We start from the raw sequence: 22,665 nt of genomic DNA, 5'->3' as shown, positions 1-22,665 counted from the left end.
AGACTAGGAAGGCGTCCAGTCTGTGAAAGAAGCTTATTGAACCATCTCTGAGGGTGAGATTTTATCTGTATTCAGTTTTCTACTGTATTAGGCTTAGACTTGCGTGTTTTATTTTATTTTGCTTGGTAATTCACTTTGTTCTGTCTGTTATTACTTGGAACCACTTAAATCCTACTTTTTGTATTTAATAAAATCACTTTTTACTTATTAATTGACCCAGAGTATGTATTAATACCTGCGGGGGAGGAGGGGCAAACAGCTGTGCACATCTCTCTATCAGTGTTATAGAGGGCGAACAATTTATGAGTTTACCCTGTATAAGCTTTACAGAGTAAAACGGATTTATTTACGATTTGGACCCCATTGGGAGCTGGGTATCTGAGTGCTAGAGACAGAAGCACTTCTTAAGCTGTTTTCAATTAAGCCTGCAGCTTGTGGGGGACATGGTTCAGACTTGGATCTATGTTTGCAGCAGGCAAGCGTGTCTAGCTCATACAAGGCAAGGTACTGAAGTCCCAAGCTGGCAGGGAAAATAGGCTCAGAGGTAGTCTAGACACATCAGGTGGCAGTCCCAAAGTGGTTTCTGTGATCCAACCCATCACAGTAATTGAGTTTGTTTCATCTGGGGAAGAGAAGATTGAGGGGGGACATGATAACAGTTTTCAACTGCATAAAAGGTGGTTACAAGGAGGAGGGAGAAAACTTATTCTCCTTAACCTCTGAGGATATGACAAGAAGCAATGGGCTTAAATTGCAGCGTGGGTGGTTTAGGCTGGACATTAGGAAAAACTTGCTAACTGTTAGGGTGGTTAAGCACTGGAATAAATTGCCTAGGGAGGTTGTGGAATCTCCATCATTGGAGATTTTTAAGAGCAGGTTAGACAAACACCTATCAGGGATGGTCTAGATAATACTTAGTCCTGCCATGAATGCAGAGAACTGGACTTCTGTGACTCCACCAGAAAATGTTAACAAGCTAAGTGGAAACATTTATCTAACTGGGCCCAGCAAAACCATATATTTCCAGAGACAGCAAGATATTCCTACTATTTTGGACTATTTTCTTACTCTCAAGATGATGGGCCTTTCCTTTACTTCACTATGGGTTCATCTGGTGGCAGTCACAGCCTGTCACCCAGCACCAGATGGTTACTCGATCTTTACTCACCCAGTAACATCCAGATTCTTGAAGATTCTGATCAGAACCTTTCCACCAATAAAGAAATCAACCGCTGACTGGGATCTTAACATAGTGCTTTTGGCTCGCACTAAACCACCCTTTGAACCACTAGCTACATGTTCCGTGTCTCACCTCTCAATGAAGGTTGCCTTCCTAACTGCCTTCACATCATCCAGAAGGGTAGGTGAACCTGGGACTCTAATGGCTGATCCACCTTATTCCATAAGGACAAGATCTCACTACAACTGCACCTGAAATTCAGTGCTAAGATAGTTTCAGAATTTCACATAAACCAATCAATTCACTAACCTGTGTTTTTCCCTAGGCCCAATTCCTCTAGCCAAGACAGGAGACTTCATCCCCTTGATATGCGATAAGCATTGACTTTTTATCTGCAGAGGATTAATCTGATCAGAAAGTCACCTCAACCGTTTGTTGTCACAGAAGAATGAGTATGAAGTCAAGTTTTATCTTTTCAGAGGATCTCTGGCAGTATCATACACTGTTGTCAGTAAGCACAGCTTCCTCCCTCACACTGGGCAAAGGCTCACTCTACAAGGGCACAAGCAGCCTCAGTAGCATCACTTCGAGTCCAAAGGGAGCAGCCATATTGCTCATTCCCAACTACACAATTTTTGCTTCAGATTTAAATGCAAACAAACTCTAAATAAGATTATTGGGAGGACAATCAGTCAATGTATCTATTTAAACCCTGTAGCAATATTTGTGAAATAACCAGAAAGGACTTTTATGCCATCATTCATGATTTCTCCAGTGTCCTGTTTTATTACAGATACTGGGTACATCCATACAGCACTAGAAAGATACACTGGCTGCATAAAAATATGACACACTCAATTTTTACTATTTTAACTTTTAATGGGGTTCACTCACAGCTGAAGCCCCTCCTTGTGGCTGCATCTGGGGAATCAGCTCTCATCAGGTCTGGTGTCCCCTTCCATTGTTTGCTCGCCCCACAGCCTCTCTCTCTGTGACTCGGAGTGCTCACTCTCTCTTTGCAACTCAGCACTCTGGCTAGTTTATTGTGTAGTTCCTGCCCTTCGGAAGCACCAGAGTCCCTCCAGACCAGCTGTCTTGTTGATGTCTCCCACAATTCTGTGTCACTTCCCAGTGGCTGGTAGGTGAACCAGGGCCCACCCGCTATCCTGGTTTCAGACCAGAGACGCTACACTCAGCAGCCAAGATCTGGCACAATCTCTAACCTTGCTGCTCTTTACCTGGGCTGCTTCCTTCTCTGCCTCCCACAGGCCTTTTCCACTCTTCTGGGTAAACCATTCTCTCAGGGGCAGGATCCCAAGCCTTCTTTCTCTCCTCCTGGGTTGTCAATTCTAAGATTAAAAACATCCATAACGCAAATCAAAGTTAAAAGAGTATGGTATGGGCATTGCTTTGTTTAGTTAATTGTAATGAGTCATCCTGATGCATAGGGAGATGACCCAGAGAGAGAAAGAAATGTTGACTGTTTGGAGCAGATGTTGGCAGGCAATTCAAGCAGAAAGTTCATTTGGTGAGGGAAAGTTGTCACAATGCCTGGTTTAATGGGGAGTGGAGAATGGTAAAATGTCTCTGCTTCCAAGTTTTTACTAGTTCAACACAGCGTAGCTTGTGGCTTTGCTATAAAACTGTGAGTGCAATTGAAAAATTATCAATATAAAGACAGGACAACAAAATACAAAGAAAAATAATGTAAATGGCTTTGACCAGCCAAAGAAGAGCAGTCCGAGTATATATCATCTTCAGGAGCTAATCCAGACCATCTGCCATTGGGGCAGACCTGTAAATATTGAGCCCTTAGTTCTCCACCTCACTGGCCTAACTCATACCATGGAAAGAGAGACAGACTTCATTAAAAAGTAAACAAAAGAAAGAAATCCTTCATTTGGAATTCTTTTCTGCCAAAAAACACAGCTCTGGGTGCAGAGAAGCAGCCAGAAGCAGATGTACTTTCTTTGGTTTAAGTGTAAGTAGGAACTGAAGAGAAAGAGTCAAATGAAAAAGAGTCTCATCCAATTACATCACATGAAGGCAGACTACTAAATACTGACAAATTTTATAAGTGCTTGTATACAAATGCTGGATGTCTAAATACTAAGATGGGTCAATTTGTGTGCCTGGTATTAAGTGAGGATATTGATATAATAGGCATCACAGAAACTTGGTGGAACGATAATAATCAAAGGGACATGGTAATACTAGGGTACAAAATATTTAGGAATGACAGAGTAGGTCATGCTGGTGAGGGAGTGGCACTGTATGTGAAAGAAAGGATAGAGTCAAATATAGTAAAAATCTTACATGAATCCAACTGTACCACAGAATCTATATGGATTCCAGGCTTGAATAATAAGAATATAGCAATAGGAATATACTACTGACCACATGACCAGGATGGTGACAGTGATTGTGAAATTCTTGGGGAGATTAGAGAGGCTACAAAAAAACAGAAATAATAATGGTGTATTTCATCTATCCCATATTGACTGGATACGTGTCACCTCAGGATGCGACACAGAGATAGAATTCCTAGACACTGTTAATGACAGCTTCTTGGAGAAGCTAGTCCTGGAACCCGGAAGCAGAGAAGCAATTCTTGATTTCATCCTAAGTGGTACACAGGATCTGGTCCAAGACGCAAATACAGCTGAACTGCTCAGTAATAGCGACCATAATGTAATTAAATTTAACATCCTTGTAGGGGGGAAAATGCCAAAGAAACACACCACAGTCACATTTAACTTCAAAAAGGAGAACTTCACAAAAATTAGGAAGCTGATTAAACAGAAATTAAAAGGAACAGTCACAAGATTGAAATGCCTGCAAGCTGCAGAGAAACTATTTAAAAATACCATAATAGAGGCTCAAACTAAATATATACCCTAAATCAAAATAAACAGTCAGAGGACCAGAAAATTCCTCCATGACTAAACAGAGTAAAAGAGGTGATTAAAAGCAGTGAAGCTAAGCACCTCTGTATTCACACCCCACACACTACTGTAATAATCTTTGTACAAAATATGCCTTGTGAAGTAGCATTTGAAAACTAATAACTCACTGATCTTTAATAGTCTTGAATGATGTATGTACACAATGTGTATTAAGGATTATGAACATATACTGGAATTATGATTTAAGTGTGTGTAAACCAGTTATGTTACGTGGGGTTATTAAACAGGTCTGTCTTAGACAAAGGAATGTGTATTTGATTCTCTGATCAGCTCAATAGTCAGGAAAAGACAGTGAAGGTCGATTAATAACAAGAATTTTAGTTATAAGCTAGGGATGCATCAATTAGAAGTAACGGAGGAGGAAAAGGACCTTGGAGTATTGGTTGATCATAGGATGACTATGAGCTGCCAATGTGATGTGGCCGTGAAAAAAGCTAATGCGGTCTTGGGATGCATCAGGAGAGGTATTTCCAGTAGGGATAAGGAGGTTTTAGTACTGTTATACAAGGCACTGGTGAGACCTCACCTGGAATACTGTGTGCAGTTCTGGTCTCCCATGTTTAAGAAGGATGAATTCAAACTGGAACAGGTACAGAGAAGGGCTACTAGGATGATCCGAGGAATGGAAAACCTGTCTTATGAAAGGAGACTCAAGGAGCTTGGCTTGTTTAGCCTAACTAAAAGAAGGTTGAGGGGAGATATGATTGCTCTCTATAAATATATCAGAGGGATAAATACTGGAGAGGGAGAGGAATTATTTAAGCTCAGTACCAATGTGGACACAAGAACAAATGGATATAAACTGGCCACCAGGAAATTTAGACTAGAAATTCGACGAAGGTTTCCAACCATCAGAGGAGTGAAGTTTTGGAATAGCCTTCCAAGGGAAGCAATGGGAGCAAAAGATCTATCTGGCTTTAAGATTAAACTCGATAAGTTTATGGAGGAGATGGTATGATGGGATAACATGGTTTTGGTAATTAAATATTCATGGTAAATAGGCCCAATGGCCTGTGATGGGATATTAGATGGGGTGGGATCCAAGTTACCCAGGAAAGAATTTTCCGTAGTATCTGGCTGCTGAATCTTGCCCATTTGCTCAGGGTTTAGCTGATAACCATATTTGGGGTCGGGAAGGAATTTTCCTCCAGGGCAGATTGGAAGAGGCCCTGGAGGTTTTTCGCCTTCCTCTGTAGCATGGGGCACGGGTCACTTGCTGGAGGATTCTCTGCTCCTTGAAGTCTTTAAACTACGATTTGAGGACTTCAATAGCACAGATATAGGTGTGATGTTTTTTGCAGGAGTGGTGGGTGAAATTCTGTGGCCTGCGTTGTGCAGGAGGTCAGACTAGATGATCATAATGGTCCCTTCTGACCTAAATATGAATCTATGATATTGACATATAAAGCAGAAACAGGACCATCAAGACACAGCAGGAGGAGGAGATGGCAGGAAACAGAATGATTTGCATATCAGCAAACACAAGTGGGGGATTAAAGACCGAGGAGCTTCCTTCACCACCAGACTCCATGTTGCCTTCCTCACAGCTTGAATAAACTTTACTTTGAAGGGTAACCCTCAAAAGAATCCATTTCAAAAGTAGGGGGTCTAAACCTCAAGTGATAAGCAATTGAATCAACTGATTGTATACAACATTACTGTGTCAGAAGAGCATAGCGACTCAGCTCTTTTCTGAAAGCTAACGACAAACTGGTGGTTAATATCATTGTAAAATGTATGTACTAATACTGAGTAAGGAATTATGGATACTCATTGATATTAGGCTGTACAGTTTGCCCAGACTATCTGCCTGTCTCCTTTGTGACTTAAGCATGGTGGAATCAGAAACCGTGGAAGCTCCATTTACATAGAAATCATACAGCGGGATGGGAAGCCCACAGGAATGGAAGAACAGCAAGAAATCACCTGGACTCTTCAGGGAACATGGTTTTGAGGAAATTCAGGACTGGAATCGTGTTGGGGTCATCTGGCTGCTTGTAACCAAGGCCAGAGTGGGACTGTAGACAGGCTCCTGGGTGGAGTTGCCAACTGTCTAATCATGCAAATCCAAAGACCATTGCCCCACCTCCCAGCCTGCTCCTTCCCCGAGGCCATGCCCCATCCCACCCCTTCTTCAAGGCCCCGTCCCTGCTCACTTTCCCCCTCCCTCACACAGTTTCACCAGGCTGGGGCAGGGGGTTGGGGTGTGGGAGGGGGTGTGGGCTCTGGGCGGGAGTTGGGATATGGGCTCTAGGCTGGGGCAGGGGATTGGAGTGCTGGATTGGGTGCGAGGTGCAGGCTCTGGGAGGTAGTTTGAGTGCAGAAGGGGGTATGGAATCAGGCTTGGAGGGAGTTTGGGTGCAGGCTCTGGGCTGGGGCAGGAGGTTGGGGTGCAGGAGGGGGTCAGCGCTTACCTTGGGCAGCGCCTAAAAGCGACCAGCACATCCCTGTGGCAGCGGCTCCTAGGCGGTGGGCCAAGGGATCTCTGCACACCACTGCCCACAGGCACCACCCCCACATCTCCCATTTGGGTGCAGTTCCTGGCCAATGGGAGCTGTGCAGTCAGTGCTCGGGGCAGGGGCAGCACGGAGAGACCCCCTGCCCCTCCCCCAAGTGCCACAGGGATGGTGCCGGCCACTTCTGGGAGCAGGGCTACAGCAGGCAGGAAGCCTGCCTTAGCCCCACTGCCGCCCCAGACTGTGGGCACCCAAAATCTCCCGGTTTGTCTGAAGTAGCCGGGAGATAAAGCATGATTCCAGGAGACTCCCAGCGAAACCAGGAGAGTTGGCAACCCTACTCCTGGGGTCAGAGCTGCTAAACAAGGGCTGTCAAGAATACAGACACTCAGGCTGTGACTTGCATGCTTCTTGCTGACTATGAGCATCCCAGGCTGGGAGCTACAGAAGCAAGGCATTGTAAGGCACCCAGGGTTGCAAGGCAAGGGGTGACAACCCCTCACTGGTCTGCATTGTGCCCTGAACCAGAACAACCACAACAGAGGCAAACTGACATCCTTTAAAAATTGGAAGTCAAATCCTACTGAGGAAAATAGGAGAATAAACTCTGACAAGTCAAATTTAAAAGTATAATTAGGCAGGTCAAAAAAGAATATGAAGAGCAACTAGCAAAAGACACAAAAACAGCAAAAAAATGTAAAAATATATCAGAAGCAGGAAGGCTGCCAAACCATCAGTGGGGCCACTGGATGACTGAGTTGCTAAAGGAGCATTCAAGAAAGACGGCCATTGTGGAGAAGCTAAATTAATTCTTTGCCTCAGTCTTCACAACTGAGGACATGAGGTAGATTCCCACACCTGAGCCATTCTTTTCAGGTGGCAAATCTGAGGAACTGTCCCAGATTGAGGTGTCAATAGAGGAGGTCAATGAAGAATACCCATACTATCATCACACAAACCAGAGTGCAAGGATTTGCATAGCTGATGAATGACCACAAAGTTATGGCTCGGTAACAGCATGCAGGTACTCTGGCTAAATAAATGCTTAAAAAAAAAAAAAAAATACATAATGGCCTGAGCTTTGAAAAAGATTTTAATTACAGGAAGACCACCTCCATTCCTTTATTGTCACAATACTATTGGTACTCCTTTCAGCAATTAGGCCAAATTCATTATAGAAACGTTAACTGAAAGAATTAATTCAAATTATATATAATAGAGTGATCAGTTTAATTCAATATACATGCAGGCAGACTGACAATCTTAAGAGATTCCGTACTCCCTCGTTATTGGTGTATTATCAAAAAGTATTCCCTAATAACAACCATTCTATGCTCATCTAACAAAAGAAAGTTGAATTCAAGCAAATATTTTCCACTGGCATTTCTGATCAATAAACAGTCTGGTAGTTGGTCAATTAGGCCCAAACAGATTTTAGTTACTAAGGGCTTGTCTCCACTTACCGATGGATCGATACTGCAGTGATCAATCCACTGGAGGTCAATTTAGTGGGTCTAGTGAAGACCCACTAAATCAACCGCCGATCGCTCTCCCGTCGACTCTGGTATTCCACTGGAACGAGAAGCATAAGGTAAGTTGATGGGAGAGTTTCTCCCATTGACCCAATGCAGCGTAGACATTGCAATAAGTCAACCTAAGGTACGTCAACTCCAGCTACATTTTTTACGTACCCCGTACGTACCCCGTAGCGTAGAGCTGCCCTAAGGCTCATGAGCAATTGAAGAGGTTTAGAACGGAAATCTCTTCCCATCTTTAGCTAGAGCATTCAATACTACAGATATCAAGGGCCTGATCATCAGCTTTTACATGAGCAATCCTTACATTCACAGGTAGTCCCAATTAAGTCAATGTACCTTTGACTTCAATAGGACTGTTTTAATGAGCAATGAATATTCCCATGAGGTTTGTGAGATCTGGCCTTATAACTGCTAATAGCCTGTTTATATCACTGAATAATCTTATTTTAAAATGACTTTATGGACCTTTCACTGCCATCGGACAGGGGTTTATTGTTCTTTCAGCTAATTAATAAAAGCAGCAATTTAACATGATGTCAGATTGGGCTCAAGCCCTATTTTGAAGTAGAGATCTCTGTTTAACTTGAACAAATCAAATCTCAGACTGTCTGACTGTACAGTAATTTTATTTTCAGTGTCCTGTTGGGCAGAGTGTTTCCTAGAGATTCTAAAACATAATTTGTAACAAACACACAGTATGTGTCCATAGCAACTGGCCATTTGCAAGCAACTTAGTGACTATCTAAGGTATCGTGGTTTCTGATGTGGAAAAATTCCTTGTACCAATAAGGGTTACATAGTCTGATCCCCTCAGTTCACTGCATTCTCAAGAGTACCATGTATCAATCCTCAATTCTCTGGAATTTAGAGCAGGAGAGCACTTCAATCTGTCATCATCCAAGAATCAAAGAACTCAAGACAAGGCTCTCTCCCCATTCCTACTTTTAAAAACATCCGGTGAGTATTTTAAGCCACTATGATTTTCACAAGAGCCATCCACATGTAACTGCTTCAGACCTCATTTGCTCACATAATTGATCAGATTTGCACATGGTAGTACAATATTTGCAGGCACAACAGATGCGAGTGTGTTTGTATAAGTGCACCTTGGCTCTGCTTGGCAAAAACACATCTCCAGAAGTGAAAGTATTGGGGAAAATAGTGTACTTTATAGCAAAGGACTATCTCACTCCTCATTCTCTGGAGAATTCATGAGACAGTCATCCCTCAGTCCGACCTTGTTGAGTCCTTCCAGAAGAGTCATCTTTCCAATGAATTCTAGAAGCTTTCCTCTCCAGGGCTCATATCCAGCTCTCCTCCATCCCAATTCCAGTCAGGGAACTCTGTTAATGAGGCCCGTCCCCACGCAAGAGGAGTGGGACCCTGAAGGGGAGAACTCAGAAGGAGAAGTTGCTACAGCGTTCCAAGCTCTGCACAAGGCAAACCACAAAAGACTGTGCTCTGGCCACATCCAGGCAATAACAACCGCAAAGCATGCCAAAAAGTCAAAAAGCCCCAAAAGAAGAAAAAGTGCAAAACAATCCCAAAGGTACTTGTCCTCTGACTCAGACCCCACCTCCTCTACTGAGAAAGGAGAACTTTCAAGCTCCAAATCTGAGCAGGACTTAGAAAAAATGCAACAATATTTTATTCCCCCTGAGAAGTTTGACATCATCTGCAAAAAGATTGTGGTCACCAACCAGATCAAACCGGAGCAGGCTCTTAAGGATAAGCCCCCAAACAAACACCTTTCCTCAAAATCCTCCCCAAAGGCAGCGATTCCTCAGCACTCCTTCTTTGAGGATGTGATCAGGGAGGAACTGGAAAAACCTGATAAGAGGTAAACATATTAACAAGCACGACCATAGATACAAGAAACAAAGAATAATCTTACTGAAGTCCCAAAGGTTGACTCCACAGTAGCCTCCCTGGTTAAGGATATGGTTATTCCTTCAGAAGGGGAATTATTTCCTCTCTGTTAGGTCCTTAGGGAAGTGGAAGCCATCCTCAGAAGGGATTTCAAAGCTTCCTCAGCCACCCTCAGTGTGTCCCTCCCAGCCAACATGCTTTGCAAGAACTGTGCTGTCCTGGCTGGAGGACTTTAGGGCCCTGAAGGACAGAGACCACCCAGACATCAGCTGCATACTTAAGAAAATTTCCCTGGCAACAGCATTCATGGCTGACACCGTAGTCGATGCAATAAGATTCTCACCTGGGACTATGGCATCCAGCTCAGCAGCCAGGAGGCATATATGATATATGACTCTGCCCCCAGAAGATAGACGCTCATTCCAAGCAATCTCTAATTTGCTCCTCTAATTCACAGGATCTCTCCTCTTTGGAGAAAAGCTAGATAAGATAGTGGCAGAAAACGCTGCAAAATTAAAGCAGGCCCTCCTGTCTCCTCAGAGTGGTCCAAGAAGAGACTATAAGCTCACTTTCTGGCAGATACTCTCCTTTCACCCATCCTCTTCACAGAAGTACGAGAGAAAAGATACTAGATACACCAAGGGCAAGTCTTTGAACTGAGGCTTGAGCAGAAAGCCCAGAGGTGGTCCCACAGCCCCCAAGAGCCCAGCAAACTATCCCACTGCGTAAGAAAGATGGGAAGTATGGTAAGAGGCCACTAGCTTAACCAGGAGATCTTCAATGATCTGAAATGCAAAGAAGAGTCCTACAAAAAGTAGAAACTGTCAAATTACAAATGATGAATAGTATCAAACAACACAAGCGTGTAAAGACAAAATTAAACTAACTAGAGATGTTAAGGGTAACAAGAAAATATTATACAAATACATGAAAAGCAAGAGGAAGACCAAGGACAGGATAGGGAAGGGAGAAAGACAATAATAGAAATTGTGGAAATGGCAGAAATGTTAAAACAACTTTTTTGTTTCAGTTTTCACCAAAAAGTTTAGTAGTGATTGGAAGTCTAATATAGTGAATGCCAGTGAAAATGAGGTAGGATCTGAGGCTAAGATTAGGAAAGAACAAGTTACAAATTATTTAGACAAGTTAGATGTCTTCAAGTCACCAGGGCCTGATCAAAAACATCCTAGAATACTCAAAGAGCTGACTGAGGAGATATCTGAGCCGTTAGCAATTATCTTCAAAACTCATGGAAGAGGGGAAAGATGCCAGAAGACTGCAAAAGGGCAAATATATAGAGCTAATCTATAAAAAGAGAAATAAAGACAACCCAGGGAATTACAGACTAGTCAGCTTAACTTCAGTATGTGGAAAGATAATGAGCAAATAATCAAGCAATCAATTTGCAAACACCTAGAAGATAATAAGGTAATAAGTACGGCTGCGATTTAGTCACGGAGGTCATAGAAGTCACAGAATCCTGATTATCCTGATTATCACTACAAAAGTTTTTTTTTCTCCTGCTGATAATAGCCCACCTTAATTGATTAGTCTTGTTAGAGTTGGTATGGCAACACCCATTTTTCATGTTCTCTGTGTGTGTGTGTGTATATATATATATCTTCCTACTGTATTTTCCACTGCATGCATCTGATGAAGTGGGCTTTAGCCCACGAAAGCTTATGCCCAAATAAATTTGTTAGTCTCTAAGGTGCCACAAGTACTCCTCATTGTTTTTGCTGATACAGACTAACACGGCTACCACTCTGAAACCCGTTCCCAGAGAGTAGTTATCAGTGGTTTATAATTAAACTGGAAGGGCATTTCGAGCAGAGCCCTGCAGGAATCGGTCCTGGGTCTGGTTCTGTTCAATATTTTCATCAGTGATTTAGATAATGGCATAGAGCAGCAGTTCTCAAACTTTAGCAACCGAAGGACCCCCATTTTGATTTAAATTTTTTCATGGACCCCCAAGTCTCCCCCACTCAGCCCCAGATTCTACCCCCACTCCACCCTTTCCCCCGAGACCCCACCCTTGCTGCTCCTCTTCCTCCCCTCTTTCCATGCTCCCCTCCCCGAGTGTGCCACATCCCTTCTCCTCCTCCTCCCTCCCAGTGCCTCCTATACCTCAGGGAACAACTGGAGGTACTGGGAAGGAGCGGGAGGAGTTGATCAGCAGGACCAGTGGCCCTGGACACAATCCCTCCCTTGAGCACGTCCTGTCCCAGCTCCTCCCCCTCCCTCCCAGCACCTCCTGCATGCCTTTGAATAGCTGTTCCCCAGCATGCAGGAGGCACTGGGAGGGAAGGGGAGGAGCTGAGGGAGGGAGAGAGGGGAAGGAGTTGATCAGTGGGGCCCATGGACCCCAGTGTGAGAAACGCTGGCATAGAGAGTATACTTATAAAGTTTGCAGATGATACCAAGCTGGGAGGGATTGCAAGTGCTTTGGAGGATAGGATTAAAATTCAAAATGATCTGGAGAAATGGTCTGAAGTAAATGGGATGAAATTCATTAAGGGCAAATGCAGTGTACACCACTTAGGAAGGAACAATCAACTGCACACATACAAAATTGGGAAATGACTACCTACGAAGGAGTACTGCAGAAGTAGGATCTGGAGGTTATAGTGGATCACAAGCTACATATGAGTCAACAGGGTAACACTGTTGCGCAAAAAAAAAACAAAAAAAAAAAACCAGTCATCATTCTGATGTGCATTAGCAGGAGTGTTGAAAGAAAGACATGAGAAGTATTTCTTCCACTCTACTCCATGCTGATAAGGCCACAAATGGAGTATTGTGTCCAGTTCTGGGTGCCACATTTCAGGAAAGATGTGGACAATTGGCAAAAGTCCAGAGGAGAGCAACAAAAATAATTAAAGGTCTAGAAAACATGACCTATTAGGAAAGATTGAAAAATTTGGGTTTGTTTAGTCTAAAGAAGAGAAGACTGAGGGGGAGGGAGCATCCTAACAATCTTCAGATACTTAAAAGGTTGTTACAAAAAGGAGAGTGAACAATTGTTCTTGTTAATCTCTAAGGATAAGACAAGATGTAATGGACTGAAATTCCAGCAAGGGGGGTTTAGGTTGGACATTAGGAAAAACATCCTAATTGTCATAGTTAAGCACAGGAATAAATTACCTAGGGAGGTTGTGGAATCTCCGTCATTGGAGGTTTTTAAGAGCAGGTTAGATAAACACCTGTCAGGAATGGTCTAGTTGTTACATGATCTTGCCTTGAATGCAGGAACTGGACTAGATGACTGCTTGAGATCCCTTCCAGTCCTACACTTCTATGATTCTGTGACAACAAGCAAATGTACCTTTGCCCAGACCTGACTGTAGATGACAGAATTTCCCACTTTTCAGAGGAATGGTCCATGTGGACCACAGACAAGTGGGTAAGTGTTAACTTTAATTTTAGAGGGCTGGCTTATTATAGGCATGCCAATGATCTGACCAGAAGACAATTAGGTTCTTATCCCAAAATTAGGCTACAGAATTACAGAATTTAGAGAGTTCAGTACTTCATATGGACCCTCCGGGTGTGCAGCAAGGACATTCATACTGAGGACAAAACCAGGCTTTAGAGATATTTATTAAAATAAAGGAAAAATTTATCAAAGCTTCAAACCACAATCAAAAAGAAGTAATACGGTTCTATAGGGACTTCTGGTACCATCCCTTACAAAAGCTACTTAGACTAGCATACTCACACCCTTCCTTGGGGACTTGGTAGTGGGAGACAAAGGACCATCCATCCGATGGTCCAGGTTCCTCAATCCCAAGATGGTGGAGATCAGGGTCAAGTGTTGAGTAGCTAAGCTATACTGCAAAAGCTGAGTTGATAGCTAAACAAAAGAGAACTTGAAGCTAAAAGAAGGTAGCTCCATATGTTGGTTTGCCCTCTTACAGGGTCTTGGCATTATCCTGAATATTCATGTCAGTGTCCAACCTTCCATGTCCAAATCTTATTTCCTCACCCACATAAATCTGAGGGTACACTTATTCTATAGGCTTGTATATTCTTACATATTAATAACATCCATACATATTAATGCCGATTATCTCATTCTTGAAACCATTACCTTGGCCTGAACCGTTACTTCCATGTTCTTGTGATGTACCTTGTGGTTACTGGTATCCCAGAATTTTAGTAAACACAGTTCCCCAAAGTCAAAAAGGGTAACTGGTAGGCCATTTATCTATGACAAAGGTTACATCCACTTATGCTAACTTGTTTTAGCTAATCATACAGGATACAAGCCTATAGGTTCCTTGCATTACAGCCACATATAATGAAGTAACGTCTGCTGAAATTACTCAACACAAAAATATAAGACAAAATAATATAATTGATCAAGCCAATAGAGAAAAACAAATGATATATCAGGCTAGCCCCATGGGTTACAAGTGAGCGTGTGAATTAGGGGTAACTCCTGCAAGCCACAGGCTTCACCCCATCCTTTCTTCATCCAGACTCCTGTATCCAGTGATTCTGCACAGCACAAACTGATCTGGACTGAGATCTACCAGCTGATGGACAAAGGCACAATGGAAGGAGTTCCCTTAGAAAAAAGGTTCTCAGGATTCTACTCCACCTATTTGTTGTTCAAAAGTGCACCAGGGGGAGTCAGAGCCATCCTCAACCTGAAATAACTCAACAAGTGGATGAAGAAGACAAAATTCCAGATGGAGATCCTAGCTTTGATGGTATCATCCCTATCCCAATGGGGACCTCCTAACTTTAGTGAATCTGGCAGAGGCATATCTTCATATTCACATTTGCCCATGCCACTACAAGCTTCGCTTCTGAGGTTTGCTGAACAGCACAGACCACTACCAGTACTGAACTCTCCCATTTGGTCTCTCGTGAGCCCCCACGGTCTTTACAGAGATGTTAGTGGTAATGATAGCCAGAGTCAGGTTGCAGGGTTACCCTTTCCAGATGATATCCTGATTAGAGCTCTGACCCAGTCTGCAGTGCACACCACCACAATTAGGATTCTGGATCTCTTGCAAGTACCCAGCTTTGTAATAAACGTCAAGAAAATTTCCTTGAGTCCCTTGACAAGGATATCTCACATACAAGTGGACATAGACACCTTGTTGGCAAAAATCTATCCATCACTTGAAAGATTCCAGGAGATCCAGGATCTCACTTTCACGCTACGAGAGTGCATGAGGCCAACCATGGCTCAGTGTTTTCAGCTTTTGGGCCTCCTAATGTGTACATAAGGATCACTCCATGGGCAATATCACACATCAGATGTCTCCAGGTTTTCCTGCTCCCCTGAGCCCATGAAAGATCAGGTGCTGGTCCCTAATTAGGTGCGTTACTCCCTAAAATGGTGGAAGGTCCCAGGAAATATCCACAACAACCCGCCCCCCCATATGCCTTCCAGACCCTCCAGTTCTCACAAATTGATACCAGGACCCCAAACTACATAAGAAATTCAGAGACGTGGGGAGAGGAACCACAGCATCAGTCTCCTAGAGTTGAGAGCGCCCTCTGGAGGTTCCAGAGCCACCTAGAAGAAAATCACATCCTGTTCAGTCAGACAACACAAAATCATACAATAAACAGACTACTACTTTTTTTAAAAGCAGGACTGTAGCGTGTAGTGCAGAGCTAAAGTGAAATATATTCACTTCCACTGCTGCCTTTAATTGCATAATTTTGTCACCACCACAGATCTTTCTCAAGTGTTTATGATTACAGTTGAGTAAACCATTGCTTTTACTGTCTTTTTTTTTTTTTTTGAACCAGAAAAATAATCAAAATAAGAAGCTAGACTAATGATAGGGCTTCAGCATAAGCTAAAACAAACAACGTCAAGTAATCCAGCCTTAACATTTGACTTGCTTTAAAATAGTTCCAATTCTGATGAGGAACATTTTCTAGACTCTGAAAATATTCTGAGGTTAACTATTGTTCTTAAGCAATGTGGGGTGGGGAAATGACTCTGAACTACTTTACTCTGCTCTTACAGATTGGACTAGCCAATAAACAGAGCACAGGTTAGTTGCATTAACATTAACCCCATTCCAAGAACAATTCTGAAAGTATTTGTATCCCTTTTTAAAGTATAATATTTTGATTTCTTCTGAAATTTGAATTATTGTTATCTTGTAAGAATTACCATTAAAATTCATATTAAGGAACGTGGCAGAAGATATTTAAATAAAGCAGAAAATATATTTCTAAAAACCAGTGGATATATTAAGTAAACTGATACTAATGATAATTAGTTTCAAAAAGTGTATGTTAGTAGGGAGCCACTGGAATGGGAAAATGACTGTTAAATGGGAAAACAGATGTTCTGGTCACATTTCTTTAGAAACCTACATTTAGGCACACAGATAGGAAATGATCAGGTAAGAAATTTTCCATTTTGGTAGCAGCAACTATCACAATTCTGTTATGTCTGGACTGCTCCCCTCCATTCTGCTGTGTCCAGAGGCGGTTCAAAGCTGTGACACGGCATATGCTGGCCATGCCTCCTCCTCCCACTTGCCACCAGATGAGTCATTCCGAAGCTGTGTAAAACTCGTAGAAAGATATTAACAACAAATGCCAACTCATGAACTATGTTCTGTAAGCAACTGTCTGCATAGTAACTGTCCAAACAAAATGCTGACCCCCTTGGCTAACGAGCCATCCAGGGTGGGTAGAATTGTGGGGGAGACTGCTAGCAGAAAGGAAAGAGAGTCTCCCATAATTCTATTACATCTGGGAAGTAGCAAGCAGGAAACAGAAGTAGGGAGAGATAAGGAGAAAGTAAAATAGAATGAGTTAGAAAAAGAATCTCTTCCCATGAAGGTTGCTTAAAAGGCAGTACTATTACTGGGCCACTGCTTGTAGCACCTTCCTGCTGAAGGAGGTCTCTATGGAAGACAGCATCTGAAAGCGGTGTTAGGTGATGCTCATGTGGCAGTTGGTCTGCAGCCAAAGGCCCGCTTTGAAAGGGAGAGTTGTGTGATTCCATCACGAGACAGGAGAAAGCGAGAGGCTTGAGAACAGGGTGTGTTGAGCCCTGTAACTGTGACACCAACCATTAAAAAAAATGGTTTCCAGTGCACAAAGTAAACAAGATACAGAACAATAATTTTTGATATTAATAGATGTAACTTTTAATAACAGATAAAATCTATTCAGAGAAGCAGGATATTGATGTTGAAAGTGTGCTTTAAAGGAATCTTTAGTGCTAATAAATGCAATGTAATCACACCTTCATCATGACCAAAGGACAGGTATGAAGTGAGCATAAAGCTAAATATTCCCTAGCTATATAAAAAAACCAAAATATTGTTTAGTATAAATATCAGAAGGAAACTTGATGCATGTGTATTTGGAGAGGACTCATTTCCACAGGAGATTAATCCAGGTATGTTTATAACATGTAGTATTAACCATACTTGTGGGATAGCTGAAAATAAATTACCCTTGATGCACAGTGAATTAAACACCATTTTTACTTCAAACTACAGGGTATTTTCAAGTTTAGATGCAGTCTATAAATATCTTCAAAGTACTTATATGTGTATTAAACTTACAATCCTTTTGATTTCCATGCTCTGTCTAGTCTGTAAAATACCAATTCTTCCATTTGTTTAAGCTTCACTGAAGCATAGTACTTATCTGTTAAATGTAGGGTAATTACTGATACATTTGACGTGAATGTTACTACAACCTTAGAGAGGGCAGAATACGATAAAGGCAACTTTCAGAGTACTGAGTGAGAGGCACAGAGGTTAAAATGTGCCAGAGGAGCAGAATGAGACAGACAACCAACAACTTTGAAGGTACAAGGTAATTTTTACACCACCCAATGGCTGTTTGGTGAGATTAGTGAAATCTCATTGCTCTTAGAGAGGTGTCCACAGACAGTAGTATTTGTGCTGTAAAGAGCCTAGTTACTTACTGTGCATATATTGCAGGGCAGAAGCTAAAGAGAGTTAAAAAGAAACTCTCTATAGGCAGGTTATTCCATAACTACATTCTGAAAGTTTTTCTATATCTTCCTATGTGGCATGTGGGATGGCACGTCAAAAACAGGTAGTGGACTAGATGGAGCATTGGGGAGATCATATGCATCAATTCCTATGACCCACTGAGACTGACCTACCTCCTCAGTCTTTATAGATGGTGCTTCCAGGTCAGTATTGAGATACACTGCCAGGATAGTGTGGGGTAGCTTGCAATTTTCATAGACTGGGTGTGTTGATTAGAAAATAATCTCTCCAAATACTGTCAATTATAACACTTTTCATAAGCATAAAAAAGGCTACAGGTACTTTGGATATAGTAAGTATTACTGTTTTCTAGAACAAACACACTTCTGCTATAAAGTGTGTTCTGTGAACCACTGTTTATATACTTGTCATTAAATAGTGAGAGAATAGTGCAAAACAATACCCTTTCTCTATTTCATCAATAAGTACTTCCTCTAAGAATTAGTAAGTAACACTAAGTCTTTGATATATTTAGCAATTTCATTCATTAAATTATCGGTAAGGCAAGTAAGAAAAAGATGGCTACAAATCTGAAATTTTTTAAAATATGTCCAAAACATTTCACTGTGGGCAGTAATATAAAGTGTACAAGTTGCAGGCTTTTATTCTAATCCAAGATCTCTGTGCCAATATATTTTGATATAATAAATTTGTTATAAAAATATACAATATTGTAAGACATACTTTGTTCAGTGAATACAAAGTAAATGTTTACCCTTTTAATAAGTATCAGTTGCTTTTTTTTAAACAGTTATTCACGTGATAAAGTGAGGGTCATTTCTAGGTAAAATTTACATACTAAATTATATTTGCCACATAGTGCAAATAAATCACCATCCCAAATACAATGCTCAGAACAGTGAACTCTACAAATTTAATAGTCCCATTTTCATAATTTTACTTTTTCTTGCGTTTGAGAGAGGTGCTGTGAACTCTCACTTGCTGCTGAACAGAGGAAGCAATTTTCATAGATGCCTTCTTTACAAGGGACCTTTCCACAGCTCCAGGTTTCCATAACAACAGCTGTGCATCCTCTCCACCAGTCAACAAAGAATCATCTGTCATGTTCCAGTAGAATGAGCGAACTGTAGCAGAGTGCCCTCCATGAAGGGTGCCCACAAGGCTCAGTCCATCAATGCCACAGTTTATTAGGTGAATGTTCCCCATAGCTGTTCCACCAACAACAAACAATTTGTCTGCCTTTTCATGGTACAAGCCACCTATCAGATAGTTTAAGTTGCTATTTTCAATGAAGACTACTTCTCTGACATCCAGAATCTGCAACAATGTCATTGGTTCCTCAGTATCTATTTGAGTAAGATCCCACCAACAAAATCCTTCCGTATGTGTCATGCAATATACCTGTTTATAATCTTTCCCAGACCAACCAATAAAACTTACCGATGAATTCGAATTACAAGTTGCAATCAAAGCATCATCTTCATTTTCCTTGTTAATATCAAACACATTAACCAATCCATCAGTTGATCCAGAGACTACCAAATTGGGTTTGATAGGATGGAAACATATTTTAGTGATATCATCATTGTGAGTCTCTGAATAGGTTCCTAAGGGCTCTTTAGCTGCGCATGCATAGTTTGTATTACTTCTTGCATCCCAAAACACCATGAATGTGTCCTCTTCAACTTTTTCTGTCCCAGCACAAACTATAAGATCACTGCAATTAATATCAAAGCTGATGAAAACATTCGAAGGATAACCACTGAATGACTGTACAGCTTCCTGAGTAGCTAAGCGAATATCCCAACATTTTATTGTGCCATCACTGCATGCTGAAAACAACATATTCTCACTTGTATGAGCAAATCTGACTCCATTAAGTAACCCAGGATGGCCACTATACTCCCTTAGCAAGTGTAACGTTTCTCTGTTATATACTTTAATTGATTTATTGGAACATGAAACGGCAACTAAGTGGTTGCTTTCTGCTTCAACAGATTTTGAAACATCTATATCCAGTAAGTAAGTGGGGTCTCCATTTAGTGCACAACGTTTTGCTATGCGCAGATTAGCAAACTGTTCTTCAATCTTCTCCATAGTGGTTGTCAGAAAGACTGTACCCAAAGCTGGTAGGAATCTGCAATACATCAAATCCCAAATATATTATTTGAATTAAACAAGTTTCAATTATGCAGAAATTCCAGCTCTTAAAAATCTCTGAAACAGCATCTTTCACAACAGATCTCATGCATAAAAGTAGGTTTACATTGTTCTTACACCACAGCTAGTGTCATTTGATATATTCAGAAGAAGATAAAGCAGAAGTAAGTATGAATACAGCAGCCTGCTCCATCAGGAAACCATTCTGGTAAAATGTGTTTTAAGGTAAGTATTTTAACTAAGCCTATAAAATCTTAATTGTTCTCTTTGTGAATCATTTGCAAGTTGTTCTAGCCAAATTTGCTTAATAATACTCATAAGCAGGAAAGCAATGTTCTTGACAAGTGGAAAGACACTCAAGTCAACACCCTAACCTGCTGAGCTATATGTAATATCACCTGAAATGCTACTTGGCACTATGATGGTCAGTTAGGGTCAGATTTGCCTAAGGATGGCAAGATAGGTACCTTGTGGGGTTAACAGAAAAGCTTAAACAGGGTAGATGCCTAGCTCTCATTGGGACTTAGGCACTTAACTTGCTTGGGTGCTTTTCTAAATCCCATGAGGCACCTATCTGTATTTTTACACATCTAAATATATTTGTACATCTGGCCCTTAATGCAAAGGGTAAAATAAAAAATTAAAATACACGTACTACAGTACATTTTTGTTTAAGGCAATCCAAGATAGGATAACTTAGGAGTCATGGGATGAAATTGAGCAACAGAGAACAGCTTTTAGATTGTGGAACTGTCGCTGAAGATCAATGGTGAATGTCCTATATCAAATTATTTTTAAAAATAGACTGTATAAAGCACTTAATACACTATAGATAAAAACCTTACATTCAGATGCAATTTCTTCTGTGACATTACTGAACTGTCCTGCAAATGTAACCTATTTCAGGAAAGTGCACAGGTCCTAAAATGTGCAGATTACTCATAAAAAAAATAATTTCCTAACATGAAAAAAATCCTATTCCAAAATATACGAAGTGCCCTACAGGAGATCTCTTTTTACCAAGCATATCCTGTTTTCTGTATTATAAAGCAGTAAGAAATTGTGAAACTACAATAAAGGGTTGATGCCAATTCTGAATCAGAAAACTTAACACAGCCTTTAAATTGAGATAATTTGCCATGATGGCCAATTTCTAAGTTTCTGTCCGTTTACAGACTTTGGCCACTATAAAGGAACAAAAGTTTCTGAAATTTCATTTGGTTATGAAAACTTAACAGAAGTCAGACCACGTGGTTGGCAAAGTTTACAGGATGGACTGAGCTTTTTCTTTTTAAATAGAAATCAGCAACATAATTTCAATAAAAATTATCTAATTGAAAAACCATATACCAAGTTCTGTGGGCCCAATTCTCCCTCCACTGCCCTTCATCTTGTCTAGATATTTATGCCATTGTAAATTGAGTGTAAAACATTATTAAAATAACTCCCACAGATTTCACTGACAGCTTATGCAGACCCAGAAAACAGCAACTACTTGTGTCAACTGACCATTTTGCATGCGCTGGGGATTTGTGCAGAGGGAAGGGAATGACTGTCAGGAGGGAAGTGTGTGGATGGATTACAGAATCATAGAATATTAGGGTTGGAAGGGACCACAGGAGGTCAACTAGTCCAACCCCCTGCTCAAAGTAGGACCAATGCCCAACTAAATCATCCCAGCCAGGGCTTTGTCAAGCCTGACCTTAAAAACTTCAAAGGAAGGAGATTCCACCACCTCCCTAGGTAACCCATTCCAGTGCTTCACCACCCTCCTAGTGAAAAAGTTTTTCCTAATATCCAACCTAAACCTCCCCCACTGTAACTTGAGACCATTACTCGTCATTCTGTCATTTGCTACCACTGAGAACAGTCTAGATCCATCCTCTTTGGAACCCCCTTTCAGGTAGTTGAAAGCAGCTATCAAATCCCCGCTTTCTTCTCTTCCACAGACTAAACAATCCCAGTTCCCTCAGCCTCTCCTCATAAGTCATGTGTTCCAGTACCCTAATCATTTTTGTTGCCCTCCACTGGATGCTTTCCAATTTTTTCACATCCTTCTTGTAGTGTGGGACCCAAAACTGGACACAGTACTCCAGATGAGGCCTCACCAATGTCGAATAGAGGGAAACGATCACGTCCCTCGATCTGCTGGCAATGCCCCTACTTATACAGCCCAAAATGCCATTGGTCTTCTTGGCAACAAGGGCACCCTGTTGACTCATATCTACCTTCTTGTCCACTGTAACCCCTAGGTCCTTTTCTGCAGAACTGCTGCCGAGCCATTCGGTCCCTAGTCTGTAGCGGTGCATGGGATTCTTCCGTCCTAAGTGCAGGACTCTGCACTTGTCCTTGTTGAACCTCATCAGATTTCTTTTGGCACAATCCTCTAATTTGTCTAGGTCCCTCTGTATCCTATTCCTACCCTCCAGCGTATCTACCTCTCCTCCCAGTTCAGTGTCATCTGCAAACTTGCTGAGGGTGCAATCCACACCATCCTCCAGATCATTTATGAAGATA

The 22,665-nt window shown here is 41.5% G+C and overlaps 1 protein-coding gene across 13 annotated transcripts in view; it reads right to left on the bottom strand.

The window, feature by feature from the left end:
* The window catches only part of WDR89 (WD repeat domain 89), a 132,891-nt gene that overhangs the window by 4,834 nt on the left and 105,392 nt on the right, over window positions 1-22,665 (bottom strand). For 9 of the 13 annotated variants that reach the window (XM_043549724.1, XM_043549722.1, XM_037901119.1 and 6 more), the window contains one exon: window positions 17,470-20,125. In XM_043549724.1, the coding sequence (XP_043405659.1) occupies window positions 18,925-20,085 (1,161 nt within the window). In that variant the 5' untranslated portion in view covers window positions 20,086-20,125 and the 3' untranslated portion in view covers window positions 17,470-18,924. Of the gene's footprint in view, window positions 1-1,950; window positions 2,530-13,591; window positions 15,543-17,469; window positions 20,126-22,376; window positions 22,428-22,665 lie in introns of those variants that run through there. The other 4 variants (XM_027830179.3, XR_006291803.1, XR_006291802.1 and 1 more) reach the window with 4 other exon arrangements.

The sequence above is a fragment of the Chelonia mydas genome, chromosome 6 (genome assembly GCF_015237465.2).
Source record: "Chelonia mydas isolate rCheMyd1 chromosome 6, rCheMyd1.pri.v2, whole genome shotgun sequence".
NCBI lineage: Eukaryota > Metazoa > Chordata > Testudines > Cheloniidae > Chelonia > Chelonia mydas.
The sequence above is the reverse complement of the archived record's forward strand: the minus strand, read 5'-3'. Positions and strand labels throughout refer to the sequence as shown.